The sequence below is a fragment of the Erpetoichthys calabaricus genome, chromosome 2, assembly GCF_900747795.2.
Source record: "Erpetoichthys calabaricus chromosome 2, fErpCal1.3, whole genome shotgun sequence".
Lineage (NCBI taxonomy): Eukaryota > Metazoa > Chordata > Cladistia > Polypteriformes > Polypteridae > Erpetoichthys > Erpetoichthys calabaricus.
Window position 1 is genome coordinate 97,593,349 of NC_041395.2, and position 19,553 is coordinate 97,612,901.

At 37.9% G+C, this 19,553-nt stretch overlaps 1 protein-coding gene across 1 annotated transcript in view; it reads left to right on the forward strand.

Moving 5' to 3' along the window:
* The window catches only part of LOC114645310 (mucin-5B-like), a 58,250-nt gene extending 47,473 nt beyond the window's left edge, over positions 1-10,777 (forward strand). The window contains exons 41-48 of the mRNA XM_051922502.1: positions 226-398; positions 1,146-1,215; positions 1,920-2,041; positions 3,088-3,125; positions 5,361-5,489; positions 7,301-7,340; positions 7,433-7,550; positions 10,098-10,777. Coding sequence (XP_051778462.1) covers positions 226-398; positions 1,146-1,215; positions 1,920-2,041; positions 3,088-3,125; positions 5,361-5,489; positions 7,301-7,340; positions 7,433-7,550; positions 10,098-10,401 — 994 coding nt within the window. The 3' untranslated portion in view covers positions 10,402-10,777. The remainder of the gene's footprint in view (positions 1-225; positions 399-1,145; positions 1,216-1,919; positions 2,042-3,087; positions 3,126-5,360; positions 5,490-7,300; positions 7,341-7,432; positions 7,551-10,097) is intronic.
* The last annotated feature ends 8,776 nt before the right edge of the window (positions 10,778-19,553 follow it).

A 19,553-nucleotide genomic window follows, 5' to 3' on the forward strand; every position in this document is an offset into this window, starting at 1 on the left:
TACCTTGTCTGATATGTTTTTTCTTACTAATTTAATTATTAAATGTAAGCAGAAACATGTACAAGCAGAAAATTAGCACAGAGATGAAGAGCTTATTTGATCTTAAAGTTTCTTGTGCCTATTCATCAAAAGGAAGCAATACAGTGGAGGAGTGTCATTTTGCAACAACCAAATGTTTAAATAAGTTCAATGCTCACACTAATTTCCATTTATTTCTTAATGCAGCATTTTTGAAGAATGCCGGAATGTTATTGAAGTGACTTCATTCTATGAGATTTGCAAGACTGATGTCTGTGGGAAGCCACACAGTGTTTGCACAATTGTAGAAACATTTGTTTCTCTTTGTTCTTCTGCTGGTATCTGTGTTGACTGGAGAACTTCCACAAATGGATTGTGTGGTAAGCAGACAACTATCCCTTAGTCCATTAATTCAATGCTCCCACTGTTGCCTGGAGGTACCACTTATTATTAAATCCTGTTGAGAAAGGAATGAAGTAAAGTGGTCTATTAATTTTTCAGCTGAAATCCCACTGCTGTCACTGATGGGTCCATGAAAAAAGACAGCTCAATCTCTTATCTGCTTCAGATGAGGCACAGTGGTCTAGTGGGTAAGGACTAGAGAGCTTGTCACAGGGATTGATTCCTTGTGGATCCAACAGCAACCCAATAAACACATACTGTAGAAAACATGTTTTTTACTCCTATTTTTAAATTGTATATATAGTTACTTTTTTCGTAAAAAAAAAATGAGAAAACTGAAATATTCAATTTTACAGTATGCCTTTTTAAAAAGGAATTTGAATTCCTGTTTTATTGGTATCATTACTAGTGTGAAACAAAAACATTATCACACAATAATAAAAGTGGAAGCAAAGGTCTGTGATACAGTTTGCATATTTGTAGCTAGAAATCCACAAAGGGAGAAAATGAATCACGTATCTTAAAATAGTTTTTCATTCCTAAGCTTTTGACTTTCCAATAAACAAAGTAGAGCAGACACAGAAGAACATAATATAAGTGAGGAAAATTGGCTGCAGAATGATATAATTGAATTAAGTTGGTTTGAAAATACTGCAGGTGGAGGGATGAATGGGTTATAAGCAGACTCACATTAACATGCTTATCATATTCTTCTTCCTTTTCAGAGTACAAATGCCCACCGAAAAAGGAGTACCTGGCTTGTGGACCACAAATTCCAAAGACATGTGACTACAGGTGATGAATTCAGAATTTATTGTGTCCTGTGTCCAGGACCTGAAAGCAAACACATTCCACACATGAGTCTTGGACCAATCACTGTCTGTGTGGGTTTTGTCTGTTTTCTCCAGTTTTTTGCCCACATCTCAAAGACATGCAGAATAGGTTGTCTGAAGACTCTAAACTGACCCAATGTGAATGAGAGTGTGGGTTTGTCCAGAGATGCTCCATCAATGGTTGGTTGCTGTTAGGTTTAATAGTACCTGGTATACAGTCAAATGTTATGGAAGAACTATTGGATGCTTACTTTCTGGGGAAATCAAGAAATAATTATAATTGGTCCTACATTTTGTGGTGAAGGTTTAATTGAATAGTTTGAAAATCAGAAGAAAGAATCTCAAACTAGTTAATTCTATAGTATGTTACATTATATTAATATATAATAATATTACAATATTTCATATTGCGTTATCTAACAAACACCTGTGAAGAATAATCTTAAGCATCTCATAGAATGTTAAAGGAGGGACACATCAGACTGTATCTCTTAGAAAATCTCGAAAGTATTGTAGCACAGTATAAGCAAAATGATCACTCTCCACTTATTCTTTATTGAATCAAGTCATATGGTCATGGTATTTGGGTGCTATATAGCATATAAGAGATTTTGGCAAGATATATTTGCATTATACAAAGCCTTAATGTGCCCTTTATTTTTCAAGACTGAATTATCAAATCCAAGACCAGAGTGGTTGGGATCTGCCCATGGAGGGCTGCTTCTGTCCGAATGGAACAATTGCCTGGAACTCATCATCTGATATTTGTGTTACACCTGACTCCTGCAGTAAGTTACTCTACAAAATTATTTTTATTAATAAAATAGTTTTAAACCCAGACCAACTTAGCCACATATTAGTTACCTTGTCCTTCATTCTGTTCTTGCATGGTAATTTACTGGTGAATTATTGTGTAATGGTTGCAAGAGATTGCCTAAGTGAGTACAACTCACATGTCTGTCAGAATTCACCTTTGCATACCAGTGTTGGTACACAAGGAAACTTAAACCCTGCTACTGCAAGTGATGCCTCCGAAGTGAAAACACCATTGGGGCCGAAAATAAAAACAGTAAACTCAAGGAAGACTGACAGAAGGTCAGTACATTGCCTCTATTTTCACAGCAGCAGGCAGTTCTTTTTAAGGGTTAAGTACGACTCAAACAGAGCAGTCACTTTGGTGACTTTTTAGCTGTTGAGTGTCATACTACTGATGAAAATGATTCCAGGGTTAGGAGTTAAAGTAACCTTGGGATCAGATTTAAAGGGTGTCTGAGGGAGACGGAGTCTTGTGCTAGGAACTGAGTTGGGAAAATGGGGATAGTGAGGCAAAGTTTGGAGAAAGACAAAGAAATGCAAAATTGTGAAGACAGGGGAGTGCTTCATGGTTCTTGGGGAATGGCCTAGTGATCAGACCGACAAGCAAAAAGTCTGTTTATACAAACACATTGATATTGAGAGAGCTCCATGTAATCATCCCACTGTGCCTACTTGTATGACTGTCAAATTAAAAAAATAAAAAAAACTTTGGACAAGCATTGACACTGTTGGTTATAGTTTAAGATAGTCTAGACACCGGTGGGGCAGTTGCTCCCAAGTACAAATCAATGTATCTGTAGATACACTGTGGTTATAAGTATATTTTTTAGTACAAGTACAGACTGTATAACACATGCATGGTGGATAAATGATAAATTAAACTACATCCAGGGACCTGGAATTGATACTAGGCTTTGCGGAACCTTCCCCTTCCCAACCCCGAGTCTGTTTTTCGTTGTAAAGTTAAAAGTTAAAAATAAAGTTCATTGGATTTCCTGTTTTTTTTCTCTGTCCTTAGCTGACTACTGCAAAGGACCTGATGGGCTACCCAAGAAGGTACATATTGATTTTGATTGTCGCCGTTCTTGCTTACTAATTTAAAATAATTTCACCATGAAGATCCTATGGAGAAAAACATGGTATTTTTTAATTCCCTTTTAGTTAACTTAAACATTAATATGATTAGAACTGTTAGGGGAACATAATTTTGACTTAATGTTTTAAATGGTTAAAATCATTTTCACGAGTTCTTGTGTAACATTTGTACTGAAAGTGGATTATTACATTACAGAACAGACATATTAAAGTGAGTTATTCTATGCAGTTTCTTGATCCTACTTAAGCATTTGTGTGACAGTATTTGAAAACTGACAAAAGAAATCTGATCACAGCAAGAACCTTCATCCTTCTAAGAATCCTTTTGATACCATTTTAATTAGCAGAGCTGACAACACTTTACTTACAAGTAAAAAAAAATGCCAGGAATAGAAGTGAAGAGATACAGTGGTTTTAATTCACCTGAAAAGCAGAAGTTTATTGGAAGATTATAGCATTCTTTTCTCCAGGTGGTCATTTAATTCAATTGATTTATATACAGTACTAGCCTTCCCCCGCAGCTCTGCCCACGTAGTAGTGAAATAGGACAGTTAGGAGGGCCCTGCCCGGCTCCCTACTCCTGACATCATGCTCCCCCTCCCCTCAGCCCGCAGCCTCTGTCTCGGATTAGCGTGAATGTATTCCTCTATGATTCTTAGCGCGATGAGAGAAGTTGCAAAATCAACCAAAATGTTCAAGCAAATTCTAGAAGAAAAACCAATCTAAATCTGTTAAGTAGTTCTCTTGTTTGCTAGCTAAGATACGCCCCAAGGCTGGCGCGTGAGTGAGGAGGGTCCTGTCCCCCTCCCCTCGGCCTGCAGTGTGTCTCTCAGCTTTGCGCAAATAAATCGCTACCGCAAGCAAACTATGATACATAGTGCAATGACAGAAGTCGCAAAATCAACAGGAATGTTCAAGCAAATTATAGAACTAAACCCGATCTAAGCAGTTCTCTCATGAAAAGCGGACAGACATACAGACAAACAGACAGATATTGGATTTTATATATAGAGTATAAATATAGAGATGTTACACATCAGATTGACATAGAATGCTAAACACGCTCACAAATAAAGTGAAAGTGAAGCACAAAGCAGTAGTTAATCCATAAAATACCAGGAAATAAATCACTCAAAGATTGTATAAATATTTATGCAATTAACATAGTTGTGAATACTAAATACCAGTTAATTTATTTAAAATAGAAGTACACATCAACTTACAATACAGTTTCAATGGATAAACACTATATATATATATTTCAGCTTGCTGGTGAATCACATACTTGAGGACACAGGTGGAATATTAAGGGGAAGTGCATTTAAGACTGAAGCTAGGAAGCACTTGTTCACTCAGAAATTTATGGAAATCTGGAACAAACTACCGAGACATGTAGTTGAAGCACAAACCTTAACAACCTTTAAGAAAAATCTGGATGAGACATTGGGACAGCTTAACGATTAGCTAAACAAAGGATCCTATTGGATACAACAGTCCCCTCTCATTTGTCAAACTTCTTATGTTCTTATATTTTTATGGTGTTTTCACTACACTTACACACATATTGTATATATTTTGGAAAGTGCTCATATTTTGACATCACAGTAATTTACAATCAATGCTGCACATCCTCTCTCTGACTAACACCGAGTACTTTCAGCCAATAAATTATTCAGCAGAAGTGGGTCAACAAACACTACTGGAGCTCCTTTATATCAACAGCAATATGCCTGCATAATGCCTCACTGGGACTCTGACACTCCAGTCAGAACTTTTGTTTCTTATGAATTTTCTTGCTTTATAGTTATTCCAGTAGGTGTTCAGACCAAAGTGTGTCTGTATATTTATTTATTTACCTACCTATTTACGTATTTATTTATTTAAAGAGCTTCTGTAAAAAGGTAAGTTTCCCCTGGAGACAAATAAAGTTCTATCTATCTAATCTGAGATGTTATAATTGTGAATTTCCCCTTGGGATTAATAAAGTATCTATCTATCTATCTATCTATCTATCTATCTATCTATCTATCTATCTATCTATCTATCTATCTATCTATCTATCTATCTATCTATCTATCTATCTATCTATCTATCTATCTATCTATCTATCTATCTAATGCTTAACTCTAAGTTTAAGGTTTTGTTCAGTTAGTTATATTGGTCAGCCTAATTCTTACTTTATTCTGATTCTCATAGGTTGGAGAGGTCTGGAAACTCCCGGGTAACAACTGCACAGAATTTGAATGTGTGGACTTTGGAGGCCAAAAAGTTGTTGTGGAGTCAAGGATCACTTGTCCTGTCTTTGACATTGACGATTGTGTGCCTGTAAGTGATTGTTGTCTGTCCTTTGGTTATGATACACATTTACTCTTGTGCATACTAATCAGAAACTAAATAATTTCAACCATTAAAATACAGAACATTAAACCATAATGACTTGCACCACACAGAAGTCACTCAAATAATCATAGCATATGTATATAGATTCTTTATTAAAAACAATTTGCATCTCAAAGCACTATACAAAAAATGCAATCTAATAAAAATGTTTAATCATAGAAATAAGTTAAATATCAAAGGAAAGAAACAACTTTCAAACTGGTGGTGGATACCTGCCTTCTGTTATAATCACAGACCTTGAAACCTAAGGAAGGTTTGAATCCTTTCGAAAATCAGGGCTAGCCACACAGGCCTGTGATCTACAATTAAGAGAGAGGGGAACTGTAAAATCTCTGGTACAAGAGAAATAAAAATATTATGAAGTGATATCCAAAGGCAAAGATTGCAAGAAAAAGCTTAACACAGCAAAACATTCAAAAATGGTACAAAATTTCAAAACAAAAAATTGAATCCAAAATAAACAACTACATTTTCAACCCAAAAATCAAAACACCAAAAACAAAGGCAGAAAATTCCAATGGCAGTGTAATCTAAATGAAAAAGACAAAAGACCAACACATTTTAAAGGTATTCTGACAGAAAGTATTAAAAAAGGAGCTGAACAACATGAGCAGAAAATCTAACATTTCAGCAAAGGACTGAGACAATCAAGTAGGGGCAGGTCAGGTCGCACCTGAAGGCCCTAAACAAACTGTATAATTATAGGGAAGCAATTGAGAGAAAAAAAAGAAAAAATAACAAAACAAAGATACCTGACATCTTCCCTTTTACCAGTGCATTGCTTCGTATTCTCCTATGTTCTTACAGCAGTCATTTGTCACTGTCTCTATGTCTTCTGCTGTGCTCCTCAACCCAAAGTCAAGTACTTTGTGACTTTTGAAACTCTTCATGCACTGATGGATGCTTTTGTAACTCCTGAGTTGCAATACTTGTGATTTAAACCAGGCGTTTACCTGGCACCACTTCTCAAACTTTTCATTAATCAATCAGTTTTCAGATTATTGACAGATTTGACACCCACTGCACACCCAAATTACCTGGAAAGGGGTCTCTCTTTGCACTGTCTTTCCCAAGGTTTCTTCCATTTTTCCCCTACAAGGATTTTTTTGAGAGTTTTTCCTTGTCTTCTTAGAGAGTCAAGGCTGGGGGGCTGTCAAGAGACAGGGCCTGTTAAAGCCCATTGCAGCACTTCTTGTGTGATTTTGGGCTATACAAAAATAAATTGTATTGTATTGCATTGTATTGTATTTGTTCATTCAGTTAAAAAAATTTCCTGTTATTCCATGATGCTCCATAATCTGCCATTAAAACAACATTTTAGCAAATAACAAGTAACATGTGTGATTAGTCACAATAGATATGGCCTTTGACTACAGTATCATTCGACACTTATCATTAGATTTCTGGCGCTTTCTTCAAGACACTAAATGTAATGATTCTCAGCCTGCCAAATGATTAACCTGTGACACATACAGAAAAGGAAAATTTCAGCCTATATTCAATTCTTTTTATTTGGCCATTAACATTAGATTTGAAAAGAGCAAAGGCACTCGACCAGATCAGGAACATTAATTGACATCTTAACAATTTATCATTATTACTTCACATATACTTGTAAAGTGCTGCCATGTTTACTTTGTAATGATGTAGAGGGTGTGTTGTAAACTTGGTTAATTTAAAGCAGAGTTCCGTTCCACACAGCTACAGTTTTTTCCTTCTCTTCTTTTCTGAAACAGGGAACTGTGACCTCAGATTCCAATGGATGCTGTCACTCATGTAAGTGCTGAACATCTTAATTTCTCACCAAGCCCCAGAGTGAAGGTTTGTGCATTTCTCACTGTTCTTTTTTTTCATTTAAATTGCCACAGGCACTCTGAAGAACTGCAAACTTCAGAAGAAGCTAACAATTCTCCATAACAATAAGTGTAAATCAAAGGAACCTGTTGAGCTGAATTCATGTGCGGGTGCCTGTGAAACCTTTTCAATGTAAGCCAAAAATCTTTTCATTTCACTTTTTTTTATAAAACCACTTTAATTTATTCAGTCAGTTTGGCAATTTTTGCATTAAATCCAAATATGCATGTGGGTACAAAACCATGTTTGTCAGGTTTAATAAATGCTGCCAGCTCTCAATACACATTGGAGATCTTCATCTAACACAGAATTTAGCTGCTTTTCAATGAGCAATTGTTGTTGCAATGTCCTTTTGATGGTCGCTTTTACCAGGTTATGGAATAGATAAATCGGTCTTCGAATGACAGTTCCCAAAAGAACTTGACAATAAGGATTCATTCAATCATTGCATTCTAATTTATCATACCCCTAAGACCAAATATGACAAGTGACTATATCATTCTCTGTGTCTTGTTGTCATCTTCATTTATAATACCCAATGTTTAATTCTGTTATGAAAATGTATTCTCTCCCAGATTAGGGATTCAGGCACCAACTCTTGATAGATACTGTAGATGTTTATGGGGCAGTTCTGAAGGGATTAGACATGTAACATAACTTTCCTGAAATAGAGGAAGGTTGAAGAGAACTGCTTAGCTACCAATGGACTCACCTCAAAAAACAGCATTGACTTTGGAACCAGTCTTCTTAATTTGTGTTGTCTTTTTTTCCTGCTGTTGTCTTTTTCCACTGCAGAGACCCTGAGTGTGGGTCCTGGGCTACATGTGTAGTTTGCACAGCACCTCTCCTACTGGGAGATTTTAAGTGATGGAGATATCTGGAGAGGCTTGATTGGGAGAATTGATCCATTTCAACTGAATCTGAGTGGTGGATTTTTATTGAATTTCTGTGGTGCTCATAGATTGTCATTAACAAACATGACTTGCAAACAAAAGGTTGTGCTTAAATATTACTGGTACCAGAGTACCTTGGGTCTAAACAAGGATATTCTCAAGTAAGTGATAGGTAGACTTTGAGGAACTCTAAATCCCTACTTGGAGGCACAAGAAGCCAAGCCAGAAACTTCTCATAGGACTGGATTTATAATTCCCTATGGTGGCAAGGGCGTGGTAATCGAAATATTAAAAACACTGGGTATAAAAACATGCTTTGATTAACAATCATCGTTAATATTGTACAGAAAATGGGGGCAGTACTTGAAGAACAGCAGACGGCTGTGGAAGTATCTCTTTCTCAAAAGAGGATGTGTTCAAGTTATTAAGTGCTCCCACTCCTTAGCCTCCCTGTCAGGGTACAGAAACTGACAGGTGAACCACTTGGCAAACCTTAAATCAGAAAGAGCAGTTAGGATTCTGTCCCAGGCCTTGGGTCAAAGACTTGCATTAACATTTCATTTATTTTGTAGACTTATAAATGCAGGCTAAAAACATGTAACCATGGATTCTTGTGGATGGTGTTAAAAGGGCATATGATCCCATGACCACCACTGCATATCATTATATGAAGCAAGAGCTCTGTTCACATATTTGCCATTGAGCTGGGTTAATGAGGACATGCAGTTCTACCAAGTGTGCATCTCATCTCCTTTCCTGTTCAGGTTTTCCTATTGACAGCATATCAAAGCGCAGGTAAGGAGAACAGTATCCACTTCAGAAATCAGAGGGTTGAATCTCTGGAGAGTATCTTATCAGTTTCAGCACAGAGTGTCAGATGTCTGAAATGAAAATTAGTGCCTCCAAATAAGGAGTTATGGTCCTCTCCTGGGAAAGAGCAGTTTAAAATCTGCGGATGAGGGAGAGAAACTGTATCAAGTACTTAAGTTTGAATATCTCATGGTCTTGAGGGGTGATTATAAAAATGACTAATCGATAAGTGCATCAGTGGCAGTTCTTTGGATATTTCCTGGATGTTGGGAATGGTGATTGGTGTTGATGCCTCAGATGAAGCTTTCAACATATCACACAATCAATATAACACAGCTTTATGCAGTTAGGTACAAGAGAGAAACCAAATATTGGGTTGAGCCTGAAGTCTCACTTCTTCTGCAAATGCTGAACTAGGCACAGAAACACAGAAGGGGCTGGAGAGTGCAACTTAGAGGACATGAAATGGGAAAATCCTAACCTGACACAGATGCATTAGACTCCATTCATTTTGTTAGGGGGAAACGTTTAGGGCCAAAGATGAAAAGTAATGCCAAGTCATCCCTACTGTTACATTTAATTTGGAAATGTTGTCTAACATCCAGCTACCAATCAATGCTTATTTGAAGACTCAATGGTTACTATATAGTTTTATTTTTGCTATTTTTTAATAGTTTTCTTTCATGAATAGACTGGAGTTAATTAAGTGTTTTAAGGGCAGATTAAATCACTAGCAAATTTGGAGAGTTCCACAATTAAATAACTAGAAGGGCCTCAGGGTTAAGCTCCATCTACATGACCTATCAAGAGCAAGCGCACAAGCTAATGGGTGTTTTTCTCTTAGATTTGAATGACTTACAACAACCTCTGTCATTTCAATAAACTACTTGATTTAATAAACTACTTGATTTAATAAACTACTTGATTTAAACACCCAATCTTTGATTTAATGGAATTTTTTTTCTTTTTCCATCAGATACTCTGAGCAGGCTAACACAATGATGAGTTCCTGCTCCTGCTGCCAAGAAGAAGTGACAAGCAAGAGGCACGTTGAGATGGTATGTGAGGATGGCACTACTTATGACTATTCGTATGTCTATGTGGAGAGCTGCAGCTGTCAGCAGTCACAGTGTCTGGACCATGAACAGCAACAGCAGCAACAGCAGCAGCAACACCAACAACAGCAACAGCAGCAACAGCAACAACAGCAACAGCAGCAAGATGAAGAAGAGTTGCAGAAGAAATCCCCTCCCAAAGGCATCAAGACACAACAAATTTAGACACTATAGACATATAATGTTGAATTTAGGACTCTTCTGATATTTTCTTTCCTCTTTATGCTGTCCCATCTGAAGACAATAAATACCTGCTTTGTAAAAAGATTCTTTATAGCTGCTCAATGTAGAATAAGTGATGCTGGCAATGTTACTTAATTTATAACCAATTTGCAATCAACAAAACTGTTGTTCTTACGCAAGCATTATTTGATTGAACAAGAATCGGGTTCAGAAGGACTGTGAGCTTTAATTAAAAAAATGGACATTGAAGGCACCAGCTTTTTTAGGTCCAAGATGCTTTTCCTCTCATTAACGCAAATGTACTTTTATATCTGCTGCATTTAAAAACAGAATATATAATAAACTTTCTTACAATGCATTGTCATGACTTCAGTTATTTCAAACCTCAACAATTTGTAACACATAATGAATCAAACAAAGTTCAGATTCACTTGTTATTGTCCTGGCAACATTTCTGCTGGCACACAGCCTTCAACATTAGGACATGTGCTCAGAATCACAAGGGGGTGAAAGTGCCAAAGACGGTGAAGGTTGTCATTGCTGGGATAGCACTTCTTGACTTCTAAACAAAAAATGTAATACAAAAAGATTTCAGTCCCTCACACAAAGAGGCCAACAGATTAAAAGCCACTGATTTGCCAAACAGAGCCCACCTCCCAAAACACACCATACATACCGTGAAGCATGATAGTGATAACATAATTGAATGGTGATGTTTCTCTTCAGCAGTGTCTGGCCAAATGTTCAGGATTGATGGGAAAACTGACGCTCCCCATTACACCCAAAATGTTAAGGAAATCTGCGGCCCTCTGCCATACAGCTGATGATGGGAAGGTAATTCACATTCTAGCACAATAACGCCCTAAAAACACCACCACAAAAACTGTGCAAAGCCTTAAGGTTAGAAAGGTGAATGTCCTTGAGAGGACAAGTTAGAGCCTTGCCTTAATCCCAATTGAAAATCTGTGGATAGGCTTAAAGACAGCAGTCCATCGCCACTCACCACAATATTTGACTGAACTCAAACAATTCTACAACTAAGAAAGGTCAAATATTCACCAATCGACATGCAAAAAAGCTGGTAGAGATGTATCCATACAGACAGATTGCTGTCATTGAAGCAAAATGTGGGTCTATGAAGTATTAAAGGGGATTTATCTCTTTTCCAAACCTGTGTTTTTATTTGATTTTCAGAAGGGTTTCCTTTTTTCAGTATTTGAATGATGTTAGGCAAAATGTGTAAATAAAGCTAGATAAAGATGCATTTAATGCTTTCACGTCAAACTGTAACACAAAACAAGTGACTACAGTGAGTTGAAAAAGTATTTGACCACCTAGACAAAATTTAATTTTCCTATACCTGTAATATTTTTCTCCGAAAATGCATCTTTAGTTTCATACTGTTACATATAAATGAGGGCCTCTTGGACAATAAATTTTCACTAAAAAATCCTGAAAATCAAATTATACTGCAATGATAAAGAACATATCAGTGAAATCTGCTGTTGAATAAGTATTCAACCCCTAATAGCTTGGAGACTGTATGATTGATAACAATGCAATAAGGGTAATGAAAACAGGAGTAAACAATCAAGCAATTTGTCTTCTAGCTTGTTGACTGGTCTTTAACTGATTATTTAGGACAGTTCTAAAGAACATACAACTGAGAAATCAGTACAAGTGACTTATTTGGTGAAACCTCAAAAACTGACAAAAATGAAGACAAGGGAACTTTCTAATGACTTGAGAACCACTGTGATTAAGAAGTTTAAAGATGGCAGTGGTGCTAAGAAGATTGCCAAGATCCTCAGACTGTGAAAGCCATCATAGCGAAGTGGAAGACAACTGGAAGCATAGTGAACCGGCCTAGGTCAGGCCGCCATGTTAAAATAACAAAGAAAATGTAAAGAGAACTAATCAGAGAAGAAAGAGCAAATCCTAAGGTGACTCTCGGTGACCTGCAAAGCTCAGTATCTGTAGCTGGAGTTTGATGTGCACAAGACTACAATATTGAAGGTTTTGCACAGAGAGGGGATTTATGGCAGAGTTGCCAGAAAAAAAACACTACTAAAAAAATGTCATCTGAAAGCTTGATTAGAATTCGCTAACAGACATCTTGACAAGAGTCCTGCATTCTGGAGTCATGTACTTTGGTCTGATGAGACCAAAATTAAACTTTTTGGCCTCAACACAAAGGTGTTTGTCTGGTGGATGGAAGGGACTGCCAATAATCCGGCAAACACCATACCTACCATCAAGTATGGTATGGGGGGGTGGGTATCATGCTTTGGGGCTGCTTCTCTAGGGCAGGCACTGGGTCTCTTGTCCGTATTGAAGGAAGAATGGATAGTAAGAAGTATATTCAGATTTTGGAAGAAAACCTTCAAACGTCAGCAATGAAATTGGGACTCGAATGACTACTTTCAGCAGGACAATGACCTGAAACACTGTGCAATATAACCAAGGCATGGTTTGACAAAAAGAAGATCCAGGTTTGGCAATGGCCTAGCCAGAGTCCGGATCTGAATGTGATTGAAAATTTGTGGCTTGATCTCAAAATTGAGTTCACAAACAAAAGCTTTCAAACTTTGCCCAGTTGGAGCAGTTCTGCAAGGAAGAATGGGAAAAATGACCTCCATCCAGAAGTGCTAAGCTTGTAGATGGCTATCTAAAGTGATTGCAAGAAGTTATTGCTGCAAAGGATGCTGCTACCAAGTATTGACTGTGTGTCATGTAAAGGGGTCAATTACTTTTCATCAGCATTTTTCACAACATGACTGCAAATTTGCATTTGTTTAATTCACCAAGCTCTAAATGTTTCAAAATATGTACCTAGAGAAATAAAAGTTCACTGTGACTTTTATAAGATGTAATGATATAAGATGGAAATATGGTGGTTTTTCAGAGGGGGTCGAATAATTTTTCAACCCACTGTATTTCACAGAGGTAAGACAGTTTTCAATACACACTTTACACTGACCAAGAGTAACATTCATCACATGTTGTGATACAGAGGAGGCACAGACGATGTGAATGGAGTGGCGAATCAAAGACCAAAGAAGTGAGAAGAGTGGGATCATTTCAGCTTTATCCAGCAAGAACTTAACGTCTGTCAAGTGTAATAAAGGCGCTATATTGCGCCCGACCCGGCACAGACTTGACACGGGAGGCATGTATAAAATGAAAAGACTTTTATTTTTCTTCACCTGTGGGTGCGCGTCTTCCCCGTGACCCACAGGCAATACACAGTCACAAGCACAAATAAACCATAACAGACTATCCTCTCTTCCACCACCACTCCTCCACAAGCTTAGTCCTCCTCCTCCTGACTCTGGCCGCCGAGTCGTGGTTGCTGGCTCCCTTTTATCAGGCACTCAGAAGTGCTCCAGGTGGTTGATTGCTGACATCCGGCTGCACTTCCGGGTAAGGCGAAACCAGTGCCCAGCCACAGAGCTGCACAGAACTCCAACCTCCTTGAAGCCCTGTGGGAGTCCAAGGCACCGCTGCAAGCCAGGGGTGCTGCCATCTAGCGTCCAGGGGAAGATACTGGGCTTCCCACCCTTGTCCCCCTGGCAGATGTGGTGAAGAGGCGTCCCGGCCAGGGATGGGCCCCGGCCATCTGTCACACAAAAAAACTCAACTCATAAAAACAAACCACATCAGTACCCTGACCCCCCCCACCCCCCAGCTCACATTTCCAATAGCACAATCAATGACATTTTCTTTTGTTCCTTCTGACACTTAAAAATCCTTGCCTGACACAGCAGCATGTGAGTCATCAACAACATTTAAAACTTCCTCTATCCAGTATTTCATTTGCTGATAGAGATCGTAAAGGAAAACGACAAGGCAAATATTTAACTTGGTGGACGTTGCTGCCATCTAGTGGATAAAATCAAATAATACACTCTAATCTTTTAAAAATAAAGAAGCCAGAGAGGTTCATCAAAGCGATGCCTACCATTTTTGGTTCCTAAAAGACCCCTCCACATGAAGGTTCCAGAAACCAACTTTATTTATTTTGATCCATAACAGGCTCCACACAGTAAATAACCATATATAGATGGTAACAGATTACTGAAATGCCAATGGGTCACGATTTGAAAAGGACCCTTGTTGTAACACAGGTTATGTTCAGGTTTTCTTAATCTGTTGGTGTCCTGCTAGGTAACCTACCATACAATAAAGACTTCAGTTTTTTTTACTACATATTAGGAAGTTTTTCAAAGCACAAAGAATCAACTTCATATATAAAGAACCAGTACCCAGAATGTATTGGAGGTATTTTCTGCAAAAAGGAAAATGAAAATGCAAGCACTCTTTTGCATTTACATTTTCAAAATGTACGTGCAACAATGCTGCAAAAATTAAAATTAAATAACACCATTTGTGATTTCCTTTTTCATAGCCTACGTGCAAGAATGCTGCAAAAATTAAAAATAAAATGAAATAACCCCATTTGTGATTTCATTTTCAAAGCCGACACACATCAATGCTGCAAAATTTAAAAATAAAATTAAATAAACTATTTTCATTTCATTTTCAACCTGAACAACAATGAAGCTGCCAAAATGAAAAGCAAAACACATTTCCACTTTGAATTTTCATGTTCTCAACATGCAAATAGCGTGGGTCATTGGGCAGGGCTTTACACCTCGATTTCCTACAATTCTTTGTGCTTCGTAGCTGTAGAACCACTTCAATCAATAGAATACTTATCACTTCGACTGTGTTTAATTCACGTGATTTTGATCTTCACAGCGACTCCATCTCACAAAATCCGAACACCTCACATAATTGTAGTCCAGAAGTATTTAATGTGCTATTTAATTACATTATTTAACATAACAAAAATTAGCTTTTACTACGTCATAATTTACATGGATTTATACTGAAGAGTTTTTATTTAATTTATTTTTTTTTTGTACTAATTTTATTTTGTTTTAGATTTTATAAAAACAGTTATGAAAATAAAATCTTATTAGCTTTTCTCTTTCAGCTTCCTTTCCTTCTCCCAAGTACAATTCCTTGGGGAAGCAACCAAGGCATGCCGATTGCATAAAAAAATAATATTCACTATATGTTTAAAAACACAACTACAGTGCATCCGGAAAGTATGCTGAACTTGCCAGACTTCCCTGACATAACTACTACTCCTAGATATACCATCAGCTCTTGGTTAGGTGCCGGGATGGACACATTGTCTTTCTACTATTATTAGACGTCATTCATAAACTTACCACAGTCTTTTCTGTGATACGATATACAGTGCATCCGGAAAGTATTCACAGCGCATCACTTTTTCCACATTCATTTTTTTCCTCAGAATTCTACACACAACACCCCATAATGACAACGTGAAAAAAGTTTATTTGAGGTTTTTGCAAATTTATTAAAAATAAAAAAACTGAGAAATCCCATGTACATAAGTATTCACAGCCTTTGCTCAATACTTTGTCGATGCACCTTTGGCAGCAATTACAGCCTCAAGTCTTTTTGAATATGATGTCACAAGCTTGACACACCTATCCTTGGCCAGTTCCGTCCATTTCTCTTTGCAGCACCTCTCAAGCTCCATCAGGTTGGATGGGAAGCGTCGGTGCACAGCCATTTTAAGATCTCTCCAGAGATGTTCAATCGGATTCAAGTCTGAGCTCTGGCTGGGCCACTCAAGGACATTCACAGAGTTGTCCTGAAGCCACTCCTTTGATATCTTGGCTGTGTGCTTAGGGTCGTTGTCCTGCTGAAAGATGAACCGTCGCCCCAGTCTGAGGTCAAGAGCACTCTGGAGCAGGTTTTCATCCAGGATGTCTCTGTACATTGCTGCAGTCATCTTTCCCTTTATCCTGACTAGTCTCTCAGTTCCTGCCGCTGAAAAACATCCCCACAGCATGATGCTGCCACCACCATGCTTCACTGTAGGGATGGTATTGGCCTGGTGATGAGCGGTGCCTGGTTTCCTCCAAATGTGACGCCTGGCATTCACACCAAAGAGTTCAATCTTTGTCTCATCAGACCAGAGAATTTTCTTTCTCATGGTCTGAGAGTCCTTTGGGTGCCTTTTGGCAAACTCCAGGCGGGCTGCCATGTGCCTTTTACTAAGGAGTGCCTTTCGTCTGGCCAGTCTACCATACAGGCCTGATTGGTGGATTGCTGCAGAGATGGTTGTCCTTCTCGAAGGTTCTCCTCCCTCCACAGAGGACCTCTGGAGCTCTGACAGAGTGACCATTGGGTTCTTGGTCACCTCCCTGACTAAGGTCCTTCTCCCCCGATCACTCTGTTTAGATGGCCATCCAGCTCTAGGGAGAGTCCTGGTGGTTTCGAACTTCTTCCACTTACGGATGATGGAGACCACTGTGCTCATTGGGACCTTCACAGCAGTATAAATTTTTCTGTAACCTTCCCCAGATTTGTGCATCGAGACAATTCCTTTGACTTCATGCTTGGTTTGTGTGCTCTGACATGAACTGTCAACTGTGGGACCTTATACAGACAGGTGTGTGCCTTTCCAAATCATGTCCAATCAACTGAATTTACCACAGGTGGACTCCAATTAAGTTGCAGAAACATCTCAAGGATGATCAGGGGAAACAGGATGCACCTGAGCTCAATTTTGAGCTTCATGGCAAAGGCTGTGAATACTTATGTACATGTGCTTTCTCTATTTTTTTATTTTTAATAAATTTGCAAAAATCTCAAATAAACTTTTTTCACGTTGTCATTATGGGGTGTTGTGTGTAGAATTCTGAGGAAGAAAATGAATTTAATCCATTTTGGAATAAGGCTGTAACATAACAAAATGTGGAAAAAGTGATGCGCTGTGAATACTTTCCGGATGTACTGTATATATATATCACATATGATATACCATTTGACTCGTCTTGATGTCTCATTATTGCAAAAAGTTTAGCTTTTTGGGGTTCCCCAACCTACTTTTAGCCCACTACACCTGAAAAACCCTCACTGTAGGCAGTTTTTGGACCATATTTTGTGCAGGAAATTACACCTTTATGATAAAAGAGTAAACCAATAGGTATGTTCTGCTAAAATTATCAGAAGAACTTAAAGTTGTGCATGCCCCATCAACTGTCCAGTGGTTCACCCCTTAATGTAATATGAGGGGTCAAATTTAATCTTTTTGCAACACTTTGAAAAAATGGGGATTGGGTAACACAGCATGTGGAGTGGAGTTTTCTGCTATTTTGACATTACTGTTTGCAAATATATTTTTGATATTTGATTCTTTATTGGTGGTCCTAGTGCTCTAACAGACACTCTCGGATGATTTAAAATAACAAATTTTAAACACAAGGATGTAGGGTAACATTTCAGACTACTTAAAAGTGTGATTATGAATGGTATTTTTGATCCTTTACAAAGGATCTAGCCCAGGGGTAGGCAACGTCGGTCCTGGTGAGCCGCAATGGCTACAGGTTTTCATTCCAACCCAATGCTTAATTAGAAACCAATCATTGCCAATCTCAGACCTTATTTAATTTTATGGCTTGTTAGCCTGTGCAATGTAAGGCTCTTATATCGTAGATTTTTTTCCTTTCCAAGGATATCATCCAAATGATATGAAGCCTAAAACAGATCATTTTCAGTCTGTCACATTTTTCTATTAAGTGTTTTATTAAATCAAACAGTGCATGATGAACACACACAGATGTAATTGGAAAAAAGCTAGCTGGAGAACTGCTGGCTGCTTTGTCTTTTACATCTTATTGCTAATAAGGAGCAATTAAAACACTGAATGCAGCAGTTTAAGATTGAAATAAGCAATTAAGGTTGGAGAACCTTAACAAGCGAGACCACTAAAATGAAGCATCAAAATGTCACTTAAGCAATATGTGCTTCATCAGCAATAATTGAGTTCTCGTTAAGGAACTGGGTTGGAAAAAAAACCTGCACATACTGCGGCTCACCAGGACCGACATTGCCCACCCCTGATCTAGCCCTCTGTGGACCTTTTTAAAAGGCTGACAAATACATTTTCATTACAATCCAGAATATGAGTTTAAACAGTTCAATTGAAGCATATATTTTAATATTTTAAATATTTGACACAACTATTCTGGTTTTTTATGTCCTTCTACCTCATTAAGTAAATTATTTAATTTTTATTAACATCCCTAATTAGTGTGGCTTATGTTAATTCAGACCTTTTTCTTCTTAGGATGACATGGGTATGAGGTCCTAGCTGCATTTAGTCTTCGGGACAAAAAACAACCCCAAAGATGCCCTAGCAGTTTTGCTATATTTGTGAACTTTGAGAGGCATCCACTAACTCTTAAGACTGACCCACTGCAGAGGACATGGACGCACCTGTGCTTGCCGCCCAACTGGCTTTCTTAAGAAGACACTGGTGATACCGTATCTCTGCCATATTAGTGGCATACAAGTCCTATTACTCTTTGTCTTGAGAAAATCGCTCCAGATCGACAATGTTTTTATTGAAAACTTCAAGCATTGCCCTCCATTGCTGAGGTGTTTCACTTGCACGTTGTTGAGCTACGGGATTTGCTTCATTTCAATGTTGTGTTTCTTCATCTGTGCCATTACCACCATGTTGTCTTTGCATGCTGGAGATTACTGCACACAGGTCTTTCATAGTGAGGTGTATGCATGTACCATCTAGTAGTGGTCTGTGATTGAGAATGAGTAGAGCAGACTGCTCCATACACAAACAGGTCATTTATTTATATATGTCTAATATGTGTATAATGTCATGTTGAAGATCAATACGTGATAACATTTTTCAAGCCACAAATGAAGATATTTTGTTTAGTTTTAAGGCTTTTCTTTATAATCAGACGCCACTATCCACAAGTTTGATTATAAAACATAATAATGGACTAGGTATTTTTTACATTTATAAAATGCTTCACTTTGCCATAGGAAACTGTTCTAAACTATATATACATATACACACACACACACAATTGTACAGAAATAACTGACTTGAAATAGACCAAACATATTCATTAAATGAACTGCAATTCCTCATCAATATTGCTCTCAGCTGGTCTTAACAAAAGAGATACTTTCATGCCAGTCTTCATTGCTCATCTTCTCTGGGACATGCTATTACCAAATAAGGGAAAAATTGACATTTTGTGGTGGGGTGAAATAAG